General features: G+C 41.5%; 1 protein-coding gene across 2 annotated transcripts in view; it reads left to right on the forward strand.

Annotated features, from left to right (window-relative positions):
• FMNL2 (formin like 2) overlaps positions 1 to 21,789 on the forward strand; it is a 259,204-nt gene extending 237,415 nt beyond the window's left edge. Inside the window, exons 16-27 of one of the 2 annotated variants that reach the window (XM_080927503.1) lie at positions 2,710 to 2,834; positions 3,675 to 3,877; positions 5,245 to 5,479; positions 6,402 to 6,470; positions 6,578 to 6,658; positions 7,844 to 7,973; positions 10,024 to 10,187; positions 10,940 to 11,041; positions 14,074 to 14,172; positions 15,155 to 15,278; positions 18,685 to 18,731; positions 19,881 to 21,789. In XM_080927503.1, the coding sequence (XP_080783629.1) occupies positions 2,710 to 2,834; positions 3,675 to 3,877; positions 5,245 to 5,479; positions 6,402 to 6,470; positions 6,578 to 6,658; positions 7,844 to 7,973; positions 10,024 to 10,187; positions 10,940 to 11,041; positions 14,074 to 14,172; positions 15,155 to 15,278; positions 18,685 to 18,731; positions 19,881 to 19,919 (1,418 nt within the window). In that variant the 3' untranslated portion in view covers positions 19,920 to 21,789. The remainder of the gene's footprint in view (positions 1 to 2,709; positions 2,835 to 3,674; positions 3,878 to 5,244; positions 5,480 to 6,401; positions 6,471 to 6,577; positions 6,659 to 7,843; positions 7,974 to 10,023; positions 10,188 to 10,939; positions 11,042 to 14,073; positions 14,173 to 15,154; positions 15,279 to 18,684; positions 18,732 to 19,880) is intronic. The other variant, XM_080927502.1, reaches the window with a different exon arrangement.
• The last annotated feature ends 2,028 nt before the right edge of the window (positions 21,790 to 23,817 follow it).

The following is a 23,817-nucleotide window of genomic DNA, read 5'->3' on the forward strand; positions in this document are numbered from 1 at the left end:
TTTCCCTGGATGTTCAATGATTTTTTTTCCCTCTGGAATCCAGAGGCCTGAGAGAATCAGGATATCTCAGTAGAGGTAAGAGACAGAACTGAGGTGATATACCAATTACCTCCTCAAAGACCCTTATCCCATAGGCCCACAGTGACAGGCTATCTATCCATCTCTGCAGTGGGCAAGAGTGGACACAGCAGGGGGTCAGGAGGAAGTGCCCATAGTGTATCTCTAGTTGAAAAAGAATTCTTTGGATTGCATAAAGAAAATGTTACTAATGTGATATAGTCACTCACATCTTCGAGTAATGTATATAAGACATCTTCAAGTCAGATGGAACAGTCTAATTTCTTTCCTGAGGTAGGTCACCTATGGATGAAGGCATTTTCTACTTTATTTTAAAGATTTTGTTGAGTTGGGGTGTTTTAAACGTATGGTATCAGCTGCTTATTGCTGCCCTCAGGATGCTCACAGGTAGATGCCGGTGCAGTTGGTGGCCTTTGCTTTGCTTTGCTTTGAGAAGCTATGCTTGAATCCTCTTAGTGTTTGACTTTGGCTGATTCTGTGTTATTATGACCTTGTTTCCAGCCTATGGAATACCCAGTACAGTTCACTATGGCTGCATGGGACCATTAGGTTAGAGTATTGTTTTGTTTTGTTTTCTCTTTCAGCCCTAGAGGGGGAAATACAGAAACACAAACAAAACCACAAAGTGAGTCTTCAAAGGCAGGAGAATGGATTTTTGGCTTTGTGCTGCTGAAGTGTGTCCACAAAGCATGAAGTTCTATGCTAAGAATGTTTTGAACTGCTGGGCCACTTGACTCTAACTGTTATCTAATATGTATCTATATATTTTGTATTTTCTGTTCTTTCTGCTTCCACAAAAGATGGGCCAATCAAGCTTTTCTGTAGGTTGCTCCTCACCAAGTGTGCTGAGTATTTCCTGTGTGTTCTGTTGGTCACCCTGTGCCTTGACATCTCTCCACTCCATCCTACTTTGAGCCATTACATTTGACATTATGTCTCCTGCTAGTCTGGGTGTTGGCTGACTGTGACTCCAGGCTTGCCCCTGTGTTTCCACGGAGTATGTACATCCTCCTTCAGGCACGGCCTGGGTTCACAGGCCATGTTCCTGTCCTTCTCTGTGACAGAGGAATGTGTCTTTCTTCCATAGGCAGTTGTAATCTTCCCACTCAGAAAAGACTGTATTCTAAGGAAATGAGGAGAATAAAGGGGGACAGTTGGCTGTACCTTACCAGGACCCTCCCACTGCCAGTGGCCCTAATGTGTAGAGTAACCACCCATTAAAGCTTTTTCTAGTTTGAGTCCTGGGGTCACAGTATATGTCTTTGACACCTCTAGGCCCTGCTGTCTGTTATACTTTATCCCTACTGAAGTCAGAATATTTTCCTTACTTGAGTTGAGAAGATACTTTCCCCACCATCTACCTTACCACAACCCCCTGCCCTTTGGATGAAGGGTCAATTAGAGAAAGCCTTTGCCTATAGAGGATGTGTTTTCCTGGGTAGTGTAATCAAAATGTACGTGTGACCAGGAATCTAACACTGTTGATAATGGGTTACGAGGGTGCCACCTTTGGTGATAGAAAAGCCTGTTTTGGCAAAAGCTGTGTCTCTGTGTTGCTGCATGCTTCTGTGTGGATTTATTTGGTGACATTCCTTCTCTTTCTATGGCCTTTGTAACTCTGGAGGAACGAGAGGCATTATCTGTGTCCCTCTTTAGTAAACATGTATGAAGCAGGGAGCTGGCCAGTAAAAGCTCGGGTGCTGGTCTTTTGTCATGCACTATTCCAAAGCAGTAACGTTCTCTCCCCTTACCTGTGAATAATGGTGAACAGTGAAGCTCACAGTAGGCAGATGGGGGCCCTGGACACGTTTATGTAGGGGTGTATATAGCTAAGTGGTTTGGAAAGCCTTTATGATATATAATAATATATAAAATGGTAAATGGTTACCTTTTAGTTTCTCTCAAAATGAGAGATGCTGAGTCCCTTTAGCCCATAAATATTGATCCCAGCCTCTCTATGTTAGTACATTTAACAAGCTCAGTGATGATGTTTAGATACAGATAGCCAAGTCCTTTAAAAGGGGGAGACGGGATGGTGGCACTCTGAGGAGCACTGATTTCTGCGTAGGCCCTCAGTCATCTTCACGGTTCTGTGACATAGTCCACTGATGCTCCTAGTCTCTGTGAAATGACTCTTTATCACAGTCACCCACAGGAATGCGTATTCCTGGCTGAAGATCATCATTCTCGTGTTAGTCCTGGCAGGTTAGGCAGTCTTTCCTCCCTGCAGTCTCAAACCATCCTACAAAGCTAATTTATAAATACATATTTCCTAGGAACAGGAGTCAAGACATCCGAATTCAGGGCAGTGTTTCCCCTCGGCTATCTAGTAGCGCTGTCTCATACTGTGACTTAGAAAACAATAGTCTAATGGCCTCAGTAAAACCAAATCAACTCAGTCCCTACCCTCTAGCCAGCTTCTATAATAAATACTCCAGTGTCACACAACCAAATGGGGACCTTGAATGGCTCTGGCCAAGTCCAGGTGCTCTCGATGTTAAGCACCACCTGGTGCCTCTTGCCATCTTCCTCCAGTGTTAAAGTGTCATCTGCAAGGACTGTTGTCTCAGTGTTCCCAGAGGTTACTCGGTTTTAGACAGGCCTTAATTTCCTTATCTCTGACACCTTCAGCTGTGAAAATTAAGAAGCCAATCAAGACGAAGTTCCGAATGCCAGTGTTTAACTGGGTTGCCCTGAAGCCCAATCAGATCAACGGCACGGTCTTCAATGAAATAGATGATGAGCGCATCCTAGAGGTACCGTCTCCTTGCTTATAGACTGGAGGTGCATGCTCTGCTGCAAAGGAGGCCGTCCTGTTGCCAGCAAGCGTCAGTGACCAAGATGTAATATTTCTGTACTCCAGTGTGGAAAAACTAGACTTGCACTATGAAAAAATTAAGTTGGGGGCTGGAGAGATACCTCAGTGGTTAAGAGCACTGACTGCTCTTCCCGGGGTTCCTGAGTTCAATTCCCAGCAAACACTTGGCTCACAGCCATCTGTAATGAGATCTGATGCCTTCTTCTGGTGTGTCTAAAGACAGCAACAGTGTACTTATATACATTAAATAAATAAATAAATAAAATCTTTAAAAAGAAAAATCCTGTCATATTACACAGGGCAAAAAAATTTAAATTGGTCATGATCTTTATAACAGGGCTCTAAAGCTATGTCTAATACATTGAAATAATAATTTTTAATATCTTTAGCGTTTGTCACCAAATACATGTTTCATACAAACATGTTCTTTAATGAATAAAAACATAGATAGCTGTTTTGAGCTCTGCTGGTTAAGGAATCGGTAACTATACTGACTATCTATCTGGTTTCATGGATTTAGCCTGAGGTAGATGTCTGTGTTAGTCAGTTATCAAAAGCAATTGAATTGAATTGTTAGAATCAGTATTTCTCTGAATATTCACATTTGCCTGAGATAGGAGATCACTAATAAAAACAGGAAAGGTGCAGCAAGCCATGCAGGGATAAACAGCATTATGAGAGGCTGTTTCTTAAGAGAATGATGAGGGTTTTACTAGTGGACAATGACTTAAATTTAACTTGTGATCAGATTTGACAATGCCATCCTTCCCCACCCTAGGACTTAAATGTGGACGAGTTTGAAGAGATATTCAAAACTAAGGCCCAAGGTCCTGCCATTGATCTTTCTTCAAGTAAGCAGAAGATAACACAGAAGGGACCAAGTAAAGTGACATTATTAGAAGCAAATCGAGCCAAGAACCTTGCCATAACTTTACGGAAAGCCGGGAAGTCTGCCGATGAGATATGTAAAGCCATTCATGTGTAAGTTTCCGGCATCCTGGGAAAGTCAGTCCTAGCGAGCTCAGCTTAAGGAAGAAAGTAGGTTACAGTCAGCAGAGACCGGGAGTGGGGCAGAAGTCTAAGCACTAAGATGGAGGGACTGTTGGAGCCTCCACTGTAGTGCTCTCCACGGTCCTCCTGTCTTACTACTTTGGAAATAATTGTTAACGCCAAAGCTCTGCACCCGAAGGTGCCCAGGGCAGCACCATAGCCACCTGTCCTTTGTCAGCTCAGAAGGTCTGCACTGGGAGAGGCCTCCAGCAGTGCACACGTGAGATTGCTGAGTGGAAGATGGTGAGGAAGGGGACAGACGGCATCCTTCTCTGGAGGATGGGCAGCATGTCCAGCCTTGCTGGATCCACCTCTGATGGCATCCGTGGAGTGGCAGAGTTCCGTGCCAGCCACAAGCTCGGTAGATGCAGCCCTTAGTCCCTGACAGCAGGAATGTGAATTCTTTAATCTAAGTGCTTCCTGGTCATTTTAAACAAGACTTTTTAAAAATTATTTAATTAGAAATTACACGGGAGGTAATGGTTCGTTTATCTGTTAGAAAAATCTTCCACTCTTCTTGCGGCCAAAGTGACGTTATTGATGTTTTTGGAAATACTTTTTTATAATTTGATATTTTACAGTTTTTGACTGGTGACCTTACCTAATTCTTAAGAGATCATTTGCTTTGATTTTGTGTCTTCAGCCAAAGGCATAATCTAATATTGTCTTCTGCAATCTTTTCTGATTTTCAGTATTGAAATGTCTACACAGTCTTGTTTTTAATCTCATATACTTTGTTTGCCGTACTAATGAATGGGTAGTTTCTGTTTATTTCTTTTTTTTTTTTTTTTTCTGAAGAAAGATTAGAGAATACAATAGGAATTAAACAAATGCTTGTTTCAAATTGAGCAAACATTTACCTAGACTTGATATTCCTTCAAGGAATGTATGTGCCTACATCAACATTATCCACACAGAATAGGAATTGGACTGAGTTTGTCTCTAGAGAAAGCAAACTAATAGCAGAAACTTTTACAAAATTCACCAGATGTTCTATAACAGTGTGGTGGCGATCTCTATGACTGAACTACTTCACAGTCCCTTAGACATGCAGACCAGCCCGTGTTCCAGCATTAAAATTCTGTCTGCTCTTGATTTCCAAAGGCCATAGCTACCTGGGAGCCCATAGACAAAAGCACCGGAAAAAGCATGGTCTGGGCTATCAGTTAGGGTAACTGTGCTCAGCTGGGACCAGCACCACAGCTGGACAGCTGTCAGAATCCAAGGCCTGTTGACTTAGCGGAAGATGAGCTGGATTGGATGGGGGTAGCTCACTGACATGGCTACACTGGTTTCAGGTTTGACTTGAAGACACTGCCGGTTGACTTTGTCGAATGTTTGATGAGGTTCTTGCCAACTGAGAATGAGGTCAAAGTGCTTCGGCTCTACGAGCGAGAGAGGAAGCCCTTGGAGAACTTGTCAGATGAGGACCGTTTCATGATGCAGTTCAGTAAGATTGAGCGGCTCATGCAGAAGATGACCATCATGGCCTTCATTGGGAACTTCACAGAGAGTGTTCAGATGCTGACTCCTGTGAGTTGACCAGCTCTGGCAGGGGAGGGGTATGAAAAGATAGAACTGTTTATTCTTAAACATCTCTCTGAATGACAAGCAACGTAATATGGGTTTTAACGAGTCTCTCCAGAACTTTCTAGATGACATTTGGAATTAAGCTCTGGTTTTCACATTGTGAATCCAAATCTAGGAATATAGCTGTTCTCCCAAAAGAATACTGGTTTCTGTGTTCGTAAGTATCCTCTGTGTTTCAGATAGCAAGAGTACAGAGCACACTAAAAACCAGTTCTCATTGGCAAGACTAGAACTGTGACTCTCATTCCTAAAAATAGCTTTAAAAAAAAAAAGCTGCATCTTCAGTGAGCAGCAGGCTTCAGGGATGCCCGGGGCACTGACATTGCTGGAAGATGTTTCTTCTTTGGCCCCATGCCGAAGTAGATTGTGGTGATTTACAAATAAAGAGCAGTCAGTCACCTCCCCCCATGTTCATCTTGTAGAGACTTCGGGGTGTTAAGAACATCAGCTTGTCCTTGGTTCTGCCCCATGCCACACCCCCCCAAAAATTAGTTACTGTTTACAGCAGAATATCCATCCAAAACACCTTCTAGAGAGTTTACATGGCTGCCTGTGCCTTGCCTCCCACTCTTTGCATGCTTGGACATCTTCACTGATGTAAAAGTGTGAGTTGTGTATGATTAGAGGTGGTGCACAGGGAACTAGATTATGCCTGAGAGGCTGTTTAGTCCTACCTTGAAATCTTACTGGCTATGGGTTGGCTACAGTTGAACAATTTCCCGTGTTACTTGTCGCTGTGAGCAGTTTTTGAGAAGAGACTATGTGAGGCTCGGGTTACCGAGGTCACAGTTAGCTTTAGTTCCCAGCTGGTCTGCCATTTTCCTAACAGTCTCCCCCGTCTGTCCTTCTTCCAATTGGAACCCAGCAACTGCACGCCATCATTGCGGCTTCGGTCTCCATCAAGTCCTCGCAGAAGCTCAAGAAAATCCTGGAGGCAAGTGCGGTCTTCTGGTTATGTTCCTGGAGAGCCGGCCTGGCGTCGGCCTTCCCGCACCCGGGGGCTGCCCTGATGAACCCTTCTTCTCTCTCTTGATTTTCCAGATCATCTTGGCCCTTGGGAACTATATGAATAGCAGCAAACGAGGAGCAGTCTACGGATTTAAACTTCAGAGTTTAGATCTGGTGTGTGAACTAGAAGGAATACGGGATCCTTGTCTGGGAGGGATTAGGGGAGGGGTTGGAGAAGGGTCCTCTTATTGCAGGAGGATGAGTTGGTATACATTTTCTGAAACACCGTTTGACAGGAAGGACCCCTTCACCCAGTATCCCATTTCTAGGAGTCCTTTCTCAAGAAGCTGAACTGTAAATACTGCATTTTGGAGCAACAATCTCAAGTTTCAGTGTGATGGAAAATGACTAAGAGACAGCTAATAGAGCGAACCATTTAAACAACGTCTTATATTTTTCAGATACATAGATAATTTTGTTTTGAAAAAAAAGTAGACTATAGTTACACATATATACTTAATTTCTATTTTCCTCGTGGACCAAGTACAGACCATTGCAAAGTTATCCTTTATTCATCTTGTCTAGGTTGTGCAGGCCTAGTGAGGCTTCCAAAACAGGGAAGGCATAGTCAGTTGATAGTGTCATGATACTCGCACGAGTGCGCACACACACATACACACCCTGTAACCTGATCATTGGTATCTCTGTAGGATTTGCCCCAGGATCTTCAAGAATACTAAACATCTCAGATGCTTAATATGGGTTAAGTCCTTTCTATAAAGTAGTATAATTTGTGGATTTAACCTAAACACGACCACCCCTAACTTTTAAATCAAGACAGGTTCACATATAATATGTAGTACATATGCCATGCTTTGCAAGTAATTGTTTCATGGTATTATGTTTCAAATTCACAAGAGAAAGTCAGTACAGAGATCGGCTAGTTTCCTAATATTTTCTGACTCAGGTTTGTAAAGTTCACAGATTCAGAATACCTTCACACATAGAGAAAGGCAGCTATCAGGATCATCAGTTGGGGACTAAGGGAGAACATGGAGCCATGGACACCTGCTGGCTCTGCCTTCTGTCTCTGTTCTTTGTGTTGAAAGAACCAACACTGGGAGTCTTTTCACTTTTGAGCTAGGGAGGAAGGTGGGAAGCAGATGTAGGGAGAGGGAGAATGCTGAGGATCTGAAGCATTCCTAGCTCCGAGTCTACTCCGGCATTTAATACATTGTATCAGGACACTCTCAGGCTGTTAAAGCACCAGGGGGCTGGTTCTCTACAAAGCACATTGAATCCTCTGGGAACTGGAACCTTTGCTCTTGTACCTAACCCATGTCCCCTTTTGTTTTTTAGCTCTTAGATACAAAGTCAACAGACCGAAAGCAAACACTGTTGCACTATATATCAAATGTGGTAAAAGAAAAATATCAACAGGTCACTCTGTTTTATAACGAGCTTCATTACGTGGAAAAAGCTGCAGCAGGTACTGGATTTCAGCTGTGTTTAATGTTGACTTGGGGTGTTAGTGTTGACTTGGGGTGTCATAGGTATGTAATACTTTTTAGCATCCACTGCAAAAGGCGCGATCAGAGAGTCAGTCCTCCTGGGCTGGAATGTGTCCTGATGGTCCCCTGAGCAGTTAAATGCAGGCCTGTAGTAATGACTTCTGTCAGTGTCTTCTTCTCTGTAAAGATCCATGTCTTTGAGATGCGACCTTCCCATAGCTCATCCATCAACCTGTTCCCTTGCTAATGGAGAAGATTTGATGATTCAATCCTGAGCAAAATGCCTTAGATTGATTTCATGGCATTCCACTTGCTCAGATGTGGCACCTGCAGGAATCCTATATAAACTCCCAGCATTTTTTGGCTGCTACTTTGCTTTGGCAGTTAACATTTTCTTATTTAAATTGTATGTGACAAGTGGGTTGCACAGGGTACTGTGAAGCCCATATTATAGACAAGATTGTGGAGGTTATATTCTGTACAAGGCCAAGTCAGTAATGACCTGGAGGAAGTGATAAAATCAGAACTAGACTCCAAGACTTCTCAACGTTATATGGTGGCTAATGTACGCTTTTCTCAGAAGAATATCTGGGTCAAAATAAGAACAGTTTGCAAATTTATCCTCAAGTTAGTGATAGGCTGTTACTTTCAAATTGTAATCTGAAATTGAACTATTAGTAGATTCTTGAAGCAACCCCAGACCTATTGAGTCTATCTAGTGAGTGTGGCTTTTTTAGCCAAGTGAAATAACCTTTGCTTCAGCATTCTGTAGTAGAGTACACTCTACTACATTTTCATAGATTTGTCCAATTTTCTTAAACTGATATATAGGCCCATTGCAATCTATACTGTTCTTAAGGGTACAATGGCTTTTATCTAATGACATAATTTACTCTGACGTATGTGAACTGGATGATGGGGTTAAATAAAAACGAACGAATGAGTGAAATTATAACATGGCTAGAGTAGACGGTGTAGAGTCAGGTAGAAATGGTTTTGTGGTTACAGACAGGCAAGGGGTCACTTATGCAGCTAGCAGAATGGGATGGTTTTCCTTTACCCAAATTAAGGTTCCTAAGTATAATTCCAACTAAGAAAACTAAATAGCAAGGGTCTACATTACTAAGTAGTAGCATAGGTCGTTTGGTGAGAAAATTTTTCTTTGACAAAAGCCTGTGAGAAAAATAAACTGATGTGCTTGCTGGCTGGACTGGTGTCCAGACTGCCACGTGCCCTTAATGTAGTCAGGCAGGAGGGCTCCTTTGCTCATCGGCAGACGGTTTTGAGTACTTTCTCTGCACTTCTCTCTGTCAGAAGTATTATGGGGTCAGAACTGGGGGAAGCACTGGAAATATAATAGTGCAGGTCTAGGAGAGGACACACCATGTTGATTCATAATCCATCCCTGTACAGAGCTGAGTAACAGAAAAATCAAAATGGGACCAACTTCTCTGGGGAAAGTGGCTCATAAAAGTTGAGGAGTGTGTCCACTCTGGGTTGTGGCATTACTGCAAGGTTTATACCAAATTCTTTGAATCAAGAAATGGTTTATTTAAAAAAAAAAAAAAAAAAAACCTATTCAAGGTTGCCTTGAGTCTTAGTGTTCTACACAATTACAGCCCAGGAGGTAAAATCTGCCCTCTCCTGGACAGTTAGAGGAATGCAGAAGCATCCAGAGTAAGTAGGCTAGAAAAAAATGTTGGTCTGTTTGAACCTACAACTAAACCAATAGGCTGGATTGGGGTGGAACCTTGTAGAGGCTGGGATTGTTTTCCCAGGCCCTTGTCACTATGTGACTATCCCTGAATTTTGTGACTCCTGTCAGGCCACGGGAATTCTTTATGTCGCTTTTCCTCCTTGGCAAAGTGTGCACTGTATCTGGTAGTGGCATAAATAAAGGCTCCCTGTGAGTGCAGGTGGGAACCAGCCGTAAGGGTGCTAAGTAAGCATTACACAGTTCTGAAAATGGGCATCAGCAACTGGCCTTCCTCTCAGGAGTTTCCTGACATGTCGCGATCTCTCCTGCAGTTTCCCTCGAGAATGTTCTGCTGGATGTCAAGGAGCTGCAGAGGGGAATGGATTTAACGAAGAGAGAGTACAGCATGCATGACCACAACACGCTGCTAAAGGAGTTCATCCTTCACAATGAGGGCAAGCTGAGGAAACTTCAGGATGATGCTAAGATTGCTCAGGTAGCCCAGAAGTCTGCCCCTCGGGCCATCTGAGGCCCAGGCTCTGTGCTCAGAAAGTTGCATTTTTCTAATGGTAGTGCGTCAGTTTCTTATGTTGCTAATGTTTAATTTTCCTCATGTTGTCCTTGAAAGTGCTCTTTCTGGGGGGTGGGGTCTGCTTTTGTGCTTTTTTTGTAGAAGTCCTCCCCACCCCTTCCCTTCCCTAAATTCTTCTAGCATTGTTTCGTATTCAGTTTTATGATACACCAGGCCCAGGCTCCCAAAGCAATATCCTTGGAGTTTAAAGTTTCTGTCCATCCAAGACCTCATCCTCCCCTACCTCTCAGGGACCTCTGCTGAGGTCCAGCAAACCTAGAACCAAGTGCAGTGCACATCATCAAAGAGTGGGAGGTGACAAACTGGGGAGCTGAGCTAGACAGTGACAGCGGCTGGTTTGGGGTTGTGGTGGAACACAGAGGAGACTGTCCTTTTCCATGGGCATAGTGTAAGGAGTGTGAGTTTGGATTTAGAGCTATAGTTGCCATCACGATCCTTCTTGATGCTGTGGTTTAAGGAGTTGTAGCTTGGCCTTAGGAAACTCATGGAAGAAATAGCTCATTGTGTGTTGTGTGTGCACTTGGTGAGATATTAGAGGTGATGTGGTGAATCCTGTGGGGCACAGGGCAAGCTTCTTTGTTTTAGTTATCTGGCCAAGTGTATCCAGTCCTAGTAATGGAACTAATGAGATTCAAGAAAGACTTGCTTCTTTCCAGGATGCCTTTGATGACGTGGTGAAGTACTTTGGTGAAAATCCCAAGACAACTCCACCCTCAGTGTTCTTCCCTGTCTTTGTTCGATTTGTGAAAGCCTACAAGGTTAGTACGAGGGCACCTGACAGCCTTCTTCTCTACTTTCCCAATAGCTGCCCTCCCCAAGAAGTGTTTCTGACTTAACTCTGCAGAGGTCTCCTTGGCCTTCAGCAGAGGGTCTGGGTGATCATTCTCTGCCTCTGCTAAGGCTGAGAGCTTTTAAGGCCATGATGGTTCATGTTCCCCCAGGAAATCATGCCTTCAATAAGAAACCCAATGCCACTGCCTCTCCCTGCTTTCTGCATGGGAGGTGCTCCCTTACCACTGTTGTCCTGTTATTGGGCAGAGGACGTGACTGAGCTGTGAGACTTCTTAGACTTAATGTTTGGTATTAGGGCATGAAGGATGGTTCTGTACAAAACAGCAGCCTTTTCTTTTTCAATCTGGACCTGTCCTGGAACATGATCCTTGATGTTGAAAAAGCACATGACTGAAAGAAAAATTGTCTTCAAAGATGGTCCCTCTTGGGAAAGGATGACAAAGAAGACTTTTAGAAACATTTAGCACCTAGGAAGTGTTGTGGCCTTTTAGTACTTGTGGAGTTTGGTTTCAGAGGTTTGGTGATATGATTCTGAGGATATTCGGTTCCCTCACATAAAATGATGCTCTGCTTACTTACCTAGCACTTGCACATCTTCCTGTATATTTTAAGTCTCTAGATTGGTTGTATCACATACTCATACATGTATTGGTTTCTTTTCTATTGCTGTGATAAAAACACCATGACCAAGGCAGCTTCCAAAAGTAAGAGTTTAATTGCTTTTACTATTTTAGAGTTCATGGTGGTAGAATAGTCTTTCAAAACCTCCAAGTCCAGTGACACACCTCCTCCAACAAGGCCACGTCTCCTAATGCTATGTTGGTTTGAATAAGATTGGCCCCATAGGCTCATATATTTGCATGCTTGGTCACCAGCTGATGATCTGTCAGGAAAGAATTAGGAGGTAGAGTCTTGTTGGAGGAAGTGAGTCACTGGGAATGGACTTTGAGATTCATTCCTTCCTTCCTTCCTTCCTTCCTTCCTTCCTTCCTTCCTTCCTTCCTTTCTTCCTTCCTTCCTCCCCTCCCTCCCTCCTTCCTTAGGTTTACTTACTTGTTTTATGTGGGTACACTGTATCTGTCTTCATACACACAGAAGAGGGCATTGGATCCCATTACAGATGGTTGTGAGCCACCATGTGGTTGCTGGGATTTGAACTCAGGACCTCTGGAAGAGTAGTCAGTGCTTTTAACCACTGAGCCATCTCTCCAGCCCTCTTTGAGGTTTCGAAAGCCCACACTAGGCTCAGTCTGTCTGTGGATCAAGATCTAGTCTTGGGTAGTGCTGTGATGTTTGTCTCTATGTTCCTCACCATGAGGAAGTTTGACTAAACCTCTCTCTGAAACTGTAAGCAAGCCCCCAATAAAATGCTTTCTTTTCTAATATTTGCCTTGGTCAAGGTGTCTACAGCAATAGGAGAGTGACTAAGATACTTCCCAAGCGGTTCCAGCAACTAGGGAATAAGTATTAAAAATTATTACCTGATGGGGTATGGAATCATTCAATTTACTCTATGCCTATTCTGCAAATAGTTATAATTTTTAATTCAGGAAGACTTTGTAATCTAGGAAATAAGTTGTAAGTTATAAGTTAGGAAATGAGAATTGTTGTTCCTGTTTACTAAAGGTGCATTTTTCTGAATATTTTAAATTTATATTTGATTCAACTCATGAACAAGGCATTCACAGACATTGAGAAAACCTGGTGTTTTCTCTTTTTAACACTGGTCATACTGGTAGAGGAAAGGATTTTATCAGCTTGTGAAACTTTTGAGAAAAAACCATGGGAAGTATAAGGAGAAGCATTTTTGTAGAATAAACAGGTTACTGGCTTTGAAGATTCACCTCTGGGCCTGCTACTCAGATTAAAATAGTTACTGTCTTTATTCAGTGTCGGATCATAAGCTGAGAGCTTAGGGAAAGCCTCAGGATGCACAGGGATGGGATGCTGAGGAATTTATTGCCTCCAGCTGCTGTCAACTGATATTCTGTAGTTCCTTGGGCCACTAATCATGCTAATGAGCTGCAGAGATGTCCCAGAAGCTTCCTTTGAGGTACTATAGTCACATTTCTTTACATGAAAATTTCCAAGCCTAAGGTCAGAAGAGAAATCGTATGTAAAGATTATGAAATAACCTGGAAAATGCTAAGATTTAGCCTGAGGTTTCAGTTGGGATCTTTTCAGTGATCTTTGGGATGCTGTGCTCAAGTTTGTCTACAAGTGTGCCTTGTGATCACGTGGCTTCGCTGGTGAGGTTGCATGGTGATATTATAAAGTCTTTCTCTTGAACAATGCTCTTTCTGGCCTGGTGTTGATCATAGTGCGTTATGGGAAATTAAGTGCTATTGGGAATACAGTTTTTCCCTCCTAAGAGCCAAAAGGCAACATATAACAAAAGTAGCAGACACATATATGCATGTATTATAGCCAACAAATAAGGAGTGTTTTAAAAGAGAAATAGACATCAAAATACAAACCCTGTTGACAAACTCGAACTTGTAAATTATTCTCAATCCCTAAGCCAGCCTTTCTATCAGTTTATAGCTCAACAGAAGTCTTTTGGGCAGGGATGAGTTCAAGAGAGTACCCAAGAGCTCAGTTTATTTGCTTTCTTTTTGCCAAGTTATCAGGTCAGTCAGTCTGACTCATCCAAAGAAATGAAGGTTTTCTTTAGCAAAAGCTTTCAGAAAAGCTGATATTAGGTAGGGAGATTCTGGAAGTAGTCCAGGCTCACTTGAAAATAACTGAAAACAGTGGTCCGAGGGGTGGGGCTCAGAAGCTGTTTGAGGAGGTTAAGGACCATCAGTGAAGTTCTAGTTGGGCTGTAGCTCAGCATCAGTCTGAAGATGTGCGGACTGTGGTTATGAAGGGATCTTTGCCCTTTTACTTCAGCTCCCAAACCACTGTGAATTTTTCAAACAATAACGGCTTGAAGAAATCTTAACCATCATTTTCTCCACTTATGCAATTTTCTTTATTTTAAAATTGCATTTCCCAGCAAGCAGAAGAGGAAAATGAGCTGAGGAAAAAGCAGGAACAAGCTCTTATGGAGAAACTGTTAGAGCAAGAAGCCTTGATGGAGCAGCAGGATCCAAAGGTGAGATGCTTCTGCTTCTCAGACGGGCTTGAGTGATTGATGCTCAGGTAGAAAGCAGTATGAAGCTAAGTTGTACAAGTTCCTCACCACTGCCTTTATTATGTTGTTTAACAACTTCTAGAGTGAAAGGGAGTGCTTGTAAGGCCTTGCTAAGTTTACAGCATCTAGGTGTATATTCAGAGAATCCATATAAGATTATCTGATGACAGGGCCTTGAACCGGGAAGGGCTCCATGGTATCCAAGGGCACTTACCTTCACCAATAGTCTTTGCTAGGGAGGGTTGGAAGGAAGCATTTTCTGAAGGACTACATTATGAGTAAAGATCATGAAGACTCGCAGGGTTTTGCTGCAAGGCTTGGGAAGCTTGTGATCATTATCAGCTATCTCTGTGGCCACAGATCCCATCAGACAGAGGAGAGAGCTCGGTTAATAAAAACCTGCCTTGCATGCATGGGTACCTGAGTTTCATACCCAGCACCCATTACTGCTGGATGCTTATGAGCCAACGTTGTGGAGGTAAAGACAAATGGTTTGCTAACCAGACTATAGTACTTAGTGAACTCCAGGTCAATAAAAGGCTCTTCTCACAAAGGAAGGTACTCTTTCTCTCTCTCTCTCTCTCTCTCTCTCTCTCTCTCTCTCACACACACACACACACACACACACACACACACACACACACACACCACACACCACACACACACATCATACACACACCACACACCACACACACACACACACACACACACACACACACACACACACACACACACACCCTTTACATTGCTGCCCAGCTGGGTTTTGTATGTTCATAGCTTAGAGTTTCTGTTGCCTTTCCAGAAGCTTCCTGAAGTTTTGGCATGTAAGTATTATGTTGGGATGGTAGTGTCTGTATTGTTGGCTATGGCTGTTCAAACACTGAGTTTTCTTTGAAAGTCCAGACAGGGGTACTGGTGTCTCAGTCTCTGCTTCTCTCCTTAGTCTCCTTCCCATAAATCAAAAAGGCAGCAGCAAGAGTTAATTGCGGAATTAAGAAGGCGACAAGTTAAAGATAACAGACATGTGTACGAGGGAAAGGATGGTGCCATTGAGGACATTATCACAGGTAAAGGGCGTTCCGTCTTTGTGGTCTGTATATCACACTGCCTCATTGGAGCGGGGCTACCTACATACAGATACTGCACTTTCTTTTTGTAGCAGTTGTAAAACTTTAGTTAGGTTAATGAGATCAGAACTGTATATACAGCAAGACTGTAAACTAGGGTTAGAAGTACCTTCTGATATTGTTTGCTGTCCAACACACTGAACAATCTTGTGTATCTGTGGGGATCTTTAGGTATTAAGTTTCCCATTGGTTGATGTGTCATACTTCACTGTTTCCTCCTTGTGGCCACTCTTACATGCTCGCCTAATAGGAATAATGCAAGGGATCCATTCTCTGTACTAACAGTTAATGTAGGTTTCTCTGGAATGCTCCTTAAAATCCTCAAAGTAACAGAGCCAACAGTTAATATTTTTGTTTGGATGGATCTTTAGGGTTCTGTCTCAGAACTGGGGACCAATATTAGCTGACCTAGCTTGAGGTTCTTCCCCACCCCCACCCCCCCACCAGCTTAATATTTTTGCTTGAACCAATTCTCTGTGGTTTCATATTGCCTCTTACTGCTCAGGGTGGTAACTTAGGCTACTGGTAAATGACTTTTTTCAATGTCTTTTCCGTATGAGTGCTGTCTATCAGCTAAGATACCTAGGGCATTTTAAGGCATACTAAGGTTTAAAAGTCTGCTAAAGTGTAGACAGCTGTGTGAAGTGTGTGCAGCTGCTCTTTACCCACCTTGAGAGTGAGCAGCCGATGTCCGTTCTGTTAAATGTATGCGCTTCTGCCTCTACCCTCTCAGGGTCCAATCCCCAGGCTTTCAGGCATTCCCTATAACCTCGTTTGTAAATACTTACGTATGCACCTTTTACACATTCCTTAATATTAAATGTGTAGCTATTCCTATTTCCTGCATTATAGTTTTTCAAAAGTATAATTGAGTCATTGCATTTTCTTATAGTTTACTCAGAATTGTGAATAGAGATGCCAGGGTTCTAAAACCATGGACTTTTTTTGTTCATACTGAACACAGGGAAGTTAAGTAGCTGTGTAGGTTAGATTTTTAAGGTCAATAAAGGATCCCTTGGTTGTCATTAAAGTAGCATAAACGAGTGACTAGTAAAAGTGGCCATCTCTCCCCATGGAGAGCGAACACACGCTGTCAGCATGCACTATGCAGTGGCGTGCAGAACTTGTGAGTTATTTCTCTGCCCTCTCTGCACAGGGAAGTTCTATTGTGCATGTCCTATGAAGGTAAAACCCTAAGTGCCAACCAAGATCAATGTGAGACTAGGCAAGCATCCAACTTCACATGTTAAGAAGAACTCAAAAGACATAGGCAGGCATTAGTGGAATCCTTGTACTGAGGATGTTGGAGAAGAAAGATCAGAGGTTCAGGTCATCTTTGACTAGAGTGCATTTCAGCTCCTGCCTTAAAGACAAAAGAATGAAATCGTTCTCCATACCCGACATCCTATAAAATGAATAATGTAGATATTTGCTTGTAATTCACAATAGTTTTCCCTCAGAACGTTTCACCTCCTGCTCCCCAACTTGGAATCCGCAGCCTTTCTTCTGACTTTAATGAACTGAAATACAGATTGCCTTCTCTCTTACCCTTCCTCTTACACTATGTACTAATGCAATAGATGCTGGCTTTTTGACCCTTCCTCTTACACTATGTACTAATGCAATAGATGCTGGCTTTTTACCCGTTTGTTGTCTGGTTGTTATTCTCAATGCAGTGCTGAAGACTGTGCCCTTTACTGCTCGCACCGCCAAGCGTGGCTCTCGGTTTTTCTGCGAACCTGTTCTCACTGAAGAATACCATTACTAAACTATTGCTCTTTGTCACCTGATACTGTTGAAAGGTCACTATTAAAAGTTTGTTTTTTTAAATCTCTTATACCCTCCTCCCCCACCCATTATGTACACCCTCCATTTCTGAGGCCCAGCCACTGTGCTAGCATGGAATGTCTCCATCTTCCATTTCTGTTGTCTTTGTACTGCATGTTATGACTGTACATGTATGTATGTGTGTTCGTATGCACCACATTCCTGCAACAATATGGATGTGGGAGACAGTTAATAGGACTACTTTTAGACATTCTCAGAGTAAACAGTAAGAGGCTTGGGGACTCACATTTTTGAATGGAAATGACAACAAACGTTGACTACTAGGAGCAGTGTCTACTGAATGTTTACTGAGAACATCTTCCTTCACAACCCTTCTCTGCGTTAACACAGTAAGAAAATGATTGAAAGGGGCAGGGGACAATGAAATGATCCTGCAGATTATTGTGCCTGTCACCAAGACTGGCAACTAAGATTGGGTCCCTGTAAGCAAGTGGTGAACAAAAAGAAGCAGTTCAGGTGACTGTTCTCGGACTGACTTCCTCACCTGAACCATGGTGCATACTGGTCTCGCCAATAAACATCACAGATGGTCTATACTCTATGAAAACGAGAGAGGCTTTAAAGCTGCACTAAAGACCTGTGCAAGTCGGCCTTTCTCAAGTCTCATCTAGTCAGTCCTAAGTGTGCTGGAACTCAATGAGCTTTATGCTGGAACCCTGAAGAAACCTTGAAAACACTGGCCATAGCCAAGCAAGCCCTCGTCAAGTGACCTCTAGTCATTGTCATGCCCCATTTTAGCTGTCAGCAGTTCCATATTAGGAGCAGAGATACAAGGCAGGAAGTACAAGAAAATAAAGAGCTCCCCATCTTTCTTAAACCCCCTCACTGGCAACTCTATTCCATGTCAAACCACAGTGCTTTCTGGTGATCTGTTTGGCAGGACAGTGGCAGAAGAAATACAGATCGTTTACCTACTTGCCATTGAAAGATTGCATTTTTCATAAAATTTAAAAACATAGAGGGAAGGTATAAGATTTGTTCAAATAGTTTCCTGGGCTTAGTATTTATGTTAAAAAAAGAAGCGAATATGTCTATGAATAGTTGCTTAAAAAAGAAACAAAGAACATGCTACCAATTGTCAATAGCCACTGAGTGTCTCCTGTGCTGAGATTGACATGGAACTGGGTGTCTTGTGGCACAACTATTCTATTTGCTAGGTGTGCTTGTCTTCCAATCAAAGGATCCGTCATTTCCTGCTTGCTCTGCAGTGTTCTTACCCACCAGTGCTCATTAACTGGCCGAAAATTTCATCTGCTCTGCTCTTTGTTGTTGGACTGTCTGTCTTTCTGGAGCCAATCTTCAAAGCAGCTTGAACCTGGGTGATCAGGGCTGGGTGGGAAGATGCTCGTCCTTCCCAGTTTAACTTAACACGATCTGTAGTAAAGCCAACGCCCTGTTAGCTAACATGCCCGCCATTGTTAAGCACTAAGTTGAGTTGCTTTCTGTTCTCATCCCATTTTTACTTAACCATCATTTTGTGTTTTTGTTTTCTGTTTAGCCTTAAAGAAGAATAATATCACTAAGTTTCCAAATGTTCACTCGAGGGTAAGGATTTCTTCTAGCACACCGGTGGTGGAGGATACACAGAGCTGGCAAGCATCACTTTTTACTTAGCCTCCTCTTTCCTCTATGCAGTTCAGTAGTTACGTATTCATGGTTAAGGGTAATAATACTGGTGAGGGTCTGACCAGTCTTTGTGCCTCATATGACTCATGTGTGGCTTTCTCCACTGGCCTTTATTTTATGATGACTTGGCAGAAGAATTGCTGGTTGTTTCTGCTTCTCTTACTCCTCTTTTTGTCTTTATGTTATTAAGTTAACTCCAGTTTTATCTGGATGAACACAGTGGCAAGCTAGGGAAGTTGATCCATAGATTTCCAAAGATGAGGGAATTTTATAAATAATTGATCTAAGGACCCCTAAACCGCAGGGCTTTGGAAAGATCAGCTTAACTGTAACTATGCTTTGTCTGAGATGGACTAGATGGGCCACAGTTTAGGAGAGCTGTGAGTTAACAAGTCCAAGAGAACAGGGCTGCTTGTACCAAAAGCCTAAATGCTGGCTAGACTTTCATGCTAAGAGTGCTTACCTAAAATTCCTGTTACTCCATTTCATCTCACTAAAACAATGCTGCCTTCACCCAGAATGCACTGCACTGGTTTGACTTACTCATTCACAGCCTTTAAAATGTCAAACATTCTGCCTTGCATCAGGAATAAACTGGAGTACAAACAGAATAGGTGGCAGGAGGAGGTATTATTTCTAATTCACAAAAAAATCTGAAGTGTCTAAAGCAGTATAAACAATTGTTCTGCAGTTCCTTCCTGCCTTGTCCTTGTTAAAACTATAGACAAGACAGTTTGCTTTGTGAATTTTGCAGTAAAAGTTCATTGTAATCATTTTTGAAGACTGAGCACAGTAGACTCCAACTGGAGAAACATTTCAAAATATTTGAACTAGCCAAGCTACTAAGAGTGAAAGAAATGATCTATGTCTCAGAATCCTACCAGCATTACACCTTATTTTAGTTGTAAATGCTGAAGGAAGATGTACACCTTTGGTTGGATGCTCGATGGGTTTGAAGGGCCTGTTAGTTGACTCTACACAAGCTGCTTTGATTGGCTGCCAACTAGCCTCTGTCTTGCTAAGATACACCTGGTTGCTCTCCTTTCATTGGCATTTTCCTCTCTACAGATCTTAGAAACCAACCATATCGAAGAGCCGATGCGGTGAGACGAAGTGTGAGGCGGCGCTTCGATGATCAGAACTTACGTTCTGTTAATGGTGCCGAAATAACAATGTGACCCGAGACTGCCTTCATGAGAGGGTGTACGTGAAACTGCCATTCCAGCCTTCAATACAGATGGAATACTCTCAAGGGCTGATTTAGTAAACACACAGGAATTAAAATGATGGGTTCTCCTTTTAACCCCTGTTAACAAGTGCCTAAAATTGGAAGTAACTTGCTCAGATTAATCAAAGCAATAGGATTTGACTTAAATCTTTTTTACATCAGTATGTTAACTTCATATTAAATTCATTATTTGCCATTGTGATTGTCCCTTATGGCCCACCCTGGTTTCCTGGTAATCTGTAAAGAACAAGGATATGTATGCTATGGGATTCCTTTGCTGAGAGGTCTTCTAAGAAACTGTGTTCCAGCCGTATTCACCAACTTATAACAAGGGACTTGAAATAAAGAGATGGAAGATGGTGCACAACTCTATCTTCCTATCATTAAGTTCCAGCAAAGTACAAACAGGATGTAACTGCAGTGCCACTCCAAGTCATCTAATTCTTGTTTCTGTGCAAGGGTACCATGCACAAAGGTGTTCACTTATGCAAGGTGACATAAGACATTGAGTAAGACTTATTTGCAGAAATGTGTTCTTAAGCTAGAGTCAGCTTTTAATAACGCAAATGTTTTATTAATTAGCACTAAAATCCATGTCTCAGTATTCTGATTTTTGAGGACCATTATGGGTAAATCCCTAAAATAGAAATTGGCGCCTTGTTAGTCAGGGAGATTTTACCACAAGCTCTATCAGTAAGCATTCAAAATTACATGTTTAATGTCATGTTGGGAACCTGGCCTTATTCTCTTCTGACAATCGAAGGGTCCTTTTCTTTCTTTTTTCCTTTGTAAATTATACTGATACAGTTGACATTATGTTATCAGGGCTGAATTGCTTTGTGTACTTCTCACTTGTGGGGAATTCCAATTAAATTAACATTGAGATTAAGTTTAAATTATATGTGATAGGGTTAAATGGTTAACTAAGTCACTTATTTTACTTCCTCACTGGCAAGGCATTTTCGATCCATTCCAAAGTCAAAGACTGGACTGAAGCTAAATTTGTACTTTTCATAATGCATATTATGCTTCTGGCTTACCTTGTTGGTATTTCAGTATATTAATTGTAAAAATTATTGTATAGTATTTAACCACCAAATTTGTGTTCATGTGAACCCCTTGGTGAAGGTCCCCTTTTTCATGGGTGTGTAGTTATATGATCTTTAAAATGTACAGATATTTTGCTATAAGATTGGTGCAGTTTTTTATGGTTTTTACACTTCTCTTTAATTCCTACCTAAGCCTCTAGGTAATACTGTAAATATTGTTTTAAAATGCATCAGCCTATGCTACACAATCTGAATGTTACTTTAACTTATAGTTTGTTTTTTAAATATATATATATATATATATATATATATATATACATATATATGTATATATATATATATATTTAACTACAAGGACAGTTTAAAAGTCAGTTACCGCATTTCACAGTAGTATGCCTATTTACAGATCCCTTTTAAACTGCCACTTGCTGTCACATTCATAAATGTGTAGTTTAAAAAGAACATGCCAAGATTGTTGTCTTGAATTCGATCATATCAGACAAATATTTGGACCCTTTATCACACGAAGCAAACTGTTCATTTCCTAGTGGACACATAGACAATAATTTCGGCATATTCTTCTGTTTGTCCATTAATGGCCCTGCTTCTTAGCAATATTAGAAATGTTTTATAAAAGCAATTCATGTTACTTTTCTGGTCTTTTCATGCCATTTGAGCAAATAAACTATTTACACTACTATTTTGTCATACATTCTAATCCTTTGTATATTTTATGCTGTTTTGATTTTATATAGACTTACACGTAGTTTGTTATTTGAGATTAAAATCCAAAGGTAGTTTATTTTAGAAAAACTGCTTCTTCATATGCTTTCTTATAATATGAAAAAAAAATGTGCACCCAAGCCAAAAACACAAGCTCCTCCTCTCCTGCCCAGTTTCAAATGCACCTGGTCTGTTGACCTATTTGAAAAGGAAGATTTGATTAGATTTAGAGATTTTTTAAAGAATGGTTTGGTTGGGCTGGAGAGATGGCTCAGTGTTAAGAGCACTGACTGCTCTTCCAGAGGTCCTGCGTAACCACAGCAATCACAAACCATCTGTAATGAGAAGCCCTCTGACAACAGCAACAGTGTACTTACATACATAAGTCTTAAAAGAAGAGTGGTTTGTTTGGGATCCAACCCAGGCCCTTGCATATGCTACCTCTGAGGACTAAGTGTGCTTTCAGTCAGTGCTGATTCTATGCCTGTGACCTTCTGAGCCACTTTCTACCCAGAATGTAAGTAACGACAAATTGCTGAAGCTACTTTGCTGTTTCAAAGTTCATACACGTATTCTGCAGAATTACTCAATTTTACAGAAGATGAATACTTTTTTACTAGTCTATTTAATATTTTGCTTATGCTAGTTTTTATTAGATATTCAAGAATAATTTATCAAGACAGGATTCATTTCCTAGCTGTTTAAAGTTGTTAGTATCCATTTTCATGAAAAGATTTGGAGTGAACAAGTTGTTCTGATAGGTGTGTGTGTGTGTGTGTGAGTCTGTGTGTGTACACTTGCATGTCTGTGTTTTTAAGCAAAGTGGGTAGCAGGGACGTGGGCACTTTGATCACAACAGAGAACCATGGGTAGAAGGAGGGCAGAGACTTAAAGAAAAACGGCAACACAAATCCAACTTATTTAATAAATATGCCATTTCTCTATTTACAAAAGGTCTGGTATATCTACGAGGTTCCATATATCATGCATATATAAAAGCAAATAAAAATCTGGTGATTACATAGAAAAGATAAACCTTTTCCCAATTAACTCACCTTTTTGAACAAATTCTGTTCAGTTGTATAGGAAGGCAAGAAGACTAACACCTACCCAAAATATTATAGTCAAGGCCAAAAGAACAAACAAAAAGTTTGTCAGTAACAAGGAGATAATCTAGTACCAATTACAGAATAGTATAAAAAATGGCTTAGCTTGAATGTGATCTGCTCCATACCCTATACTTAAGAGCAGGGTTATGGGGCTAGCCTGTTCCTCTGAAATGTAAACATTAACTACACTAGGGTAATCACTGTGAATCAGAAGCCACTCATTCTCAAATGCAGCTGTTTAGTACAGCAGGTTTAGGAATAGCATCTCATTAAGGAACTTAAAACCAGCAAAACAACAACCACAAAACAAAAACAACACAACAAACCTAAAGTGGAGGACAGTGAAACAGTGTACGCCATCTGTCATTGTCACTAGGCGGGTGAGGCATCCGTTCTTGGTGGGATGCTTTAACTGCAATGATGCCTCTTTAAGCCCTTTAGATGATGGGACACATGACTGCACATCAACTGACATCTTACACCTGTCAAGTCCTTGTGTATGTCATTAGCAGGAACATAAAATGAAAACATGAGCCTCTTTTAGTTCTGTGAAAAAAGGTCACAGAATCAAAAACTTTACAAATTCATATTTAAGTTTACATTATTTTAAGATTTTGTAAGCGTAAATTAAAGCCTTCTCCAGAACTCTTCCCTAGCTATTAGCTGGTTAGAATACTTTAATCTAATTATTCTCTTAGTCAACTTTAAACACTGGAGTAAAACCAGGAGCATTCAGCAAATGCTCAGTAAAGCATCCAAATGAAAGCAGCATACTACAGCCTTGAACTAGTTTACAGGAAACACAGACTTTTCGTTGTTTTTACCACATGAATCACCTTACTCCAGGGACATCCCTTTTCATTTTATAGTTGTCCACCAGGCCCACTTAAGAAAAA

This window comes from Micromys minutus (assembly GCF_963924665.1).
Source record: "Micromys minutus genome assembly, chromosome: 13".
In the NCBI taxonomy this organism is placed as follows: domain Eukaryota; kingdom Metazoa; phylum Chordata; class Mammalia; order Rodentia; family Muridae; genus Micromys; species Micromys minutus.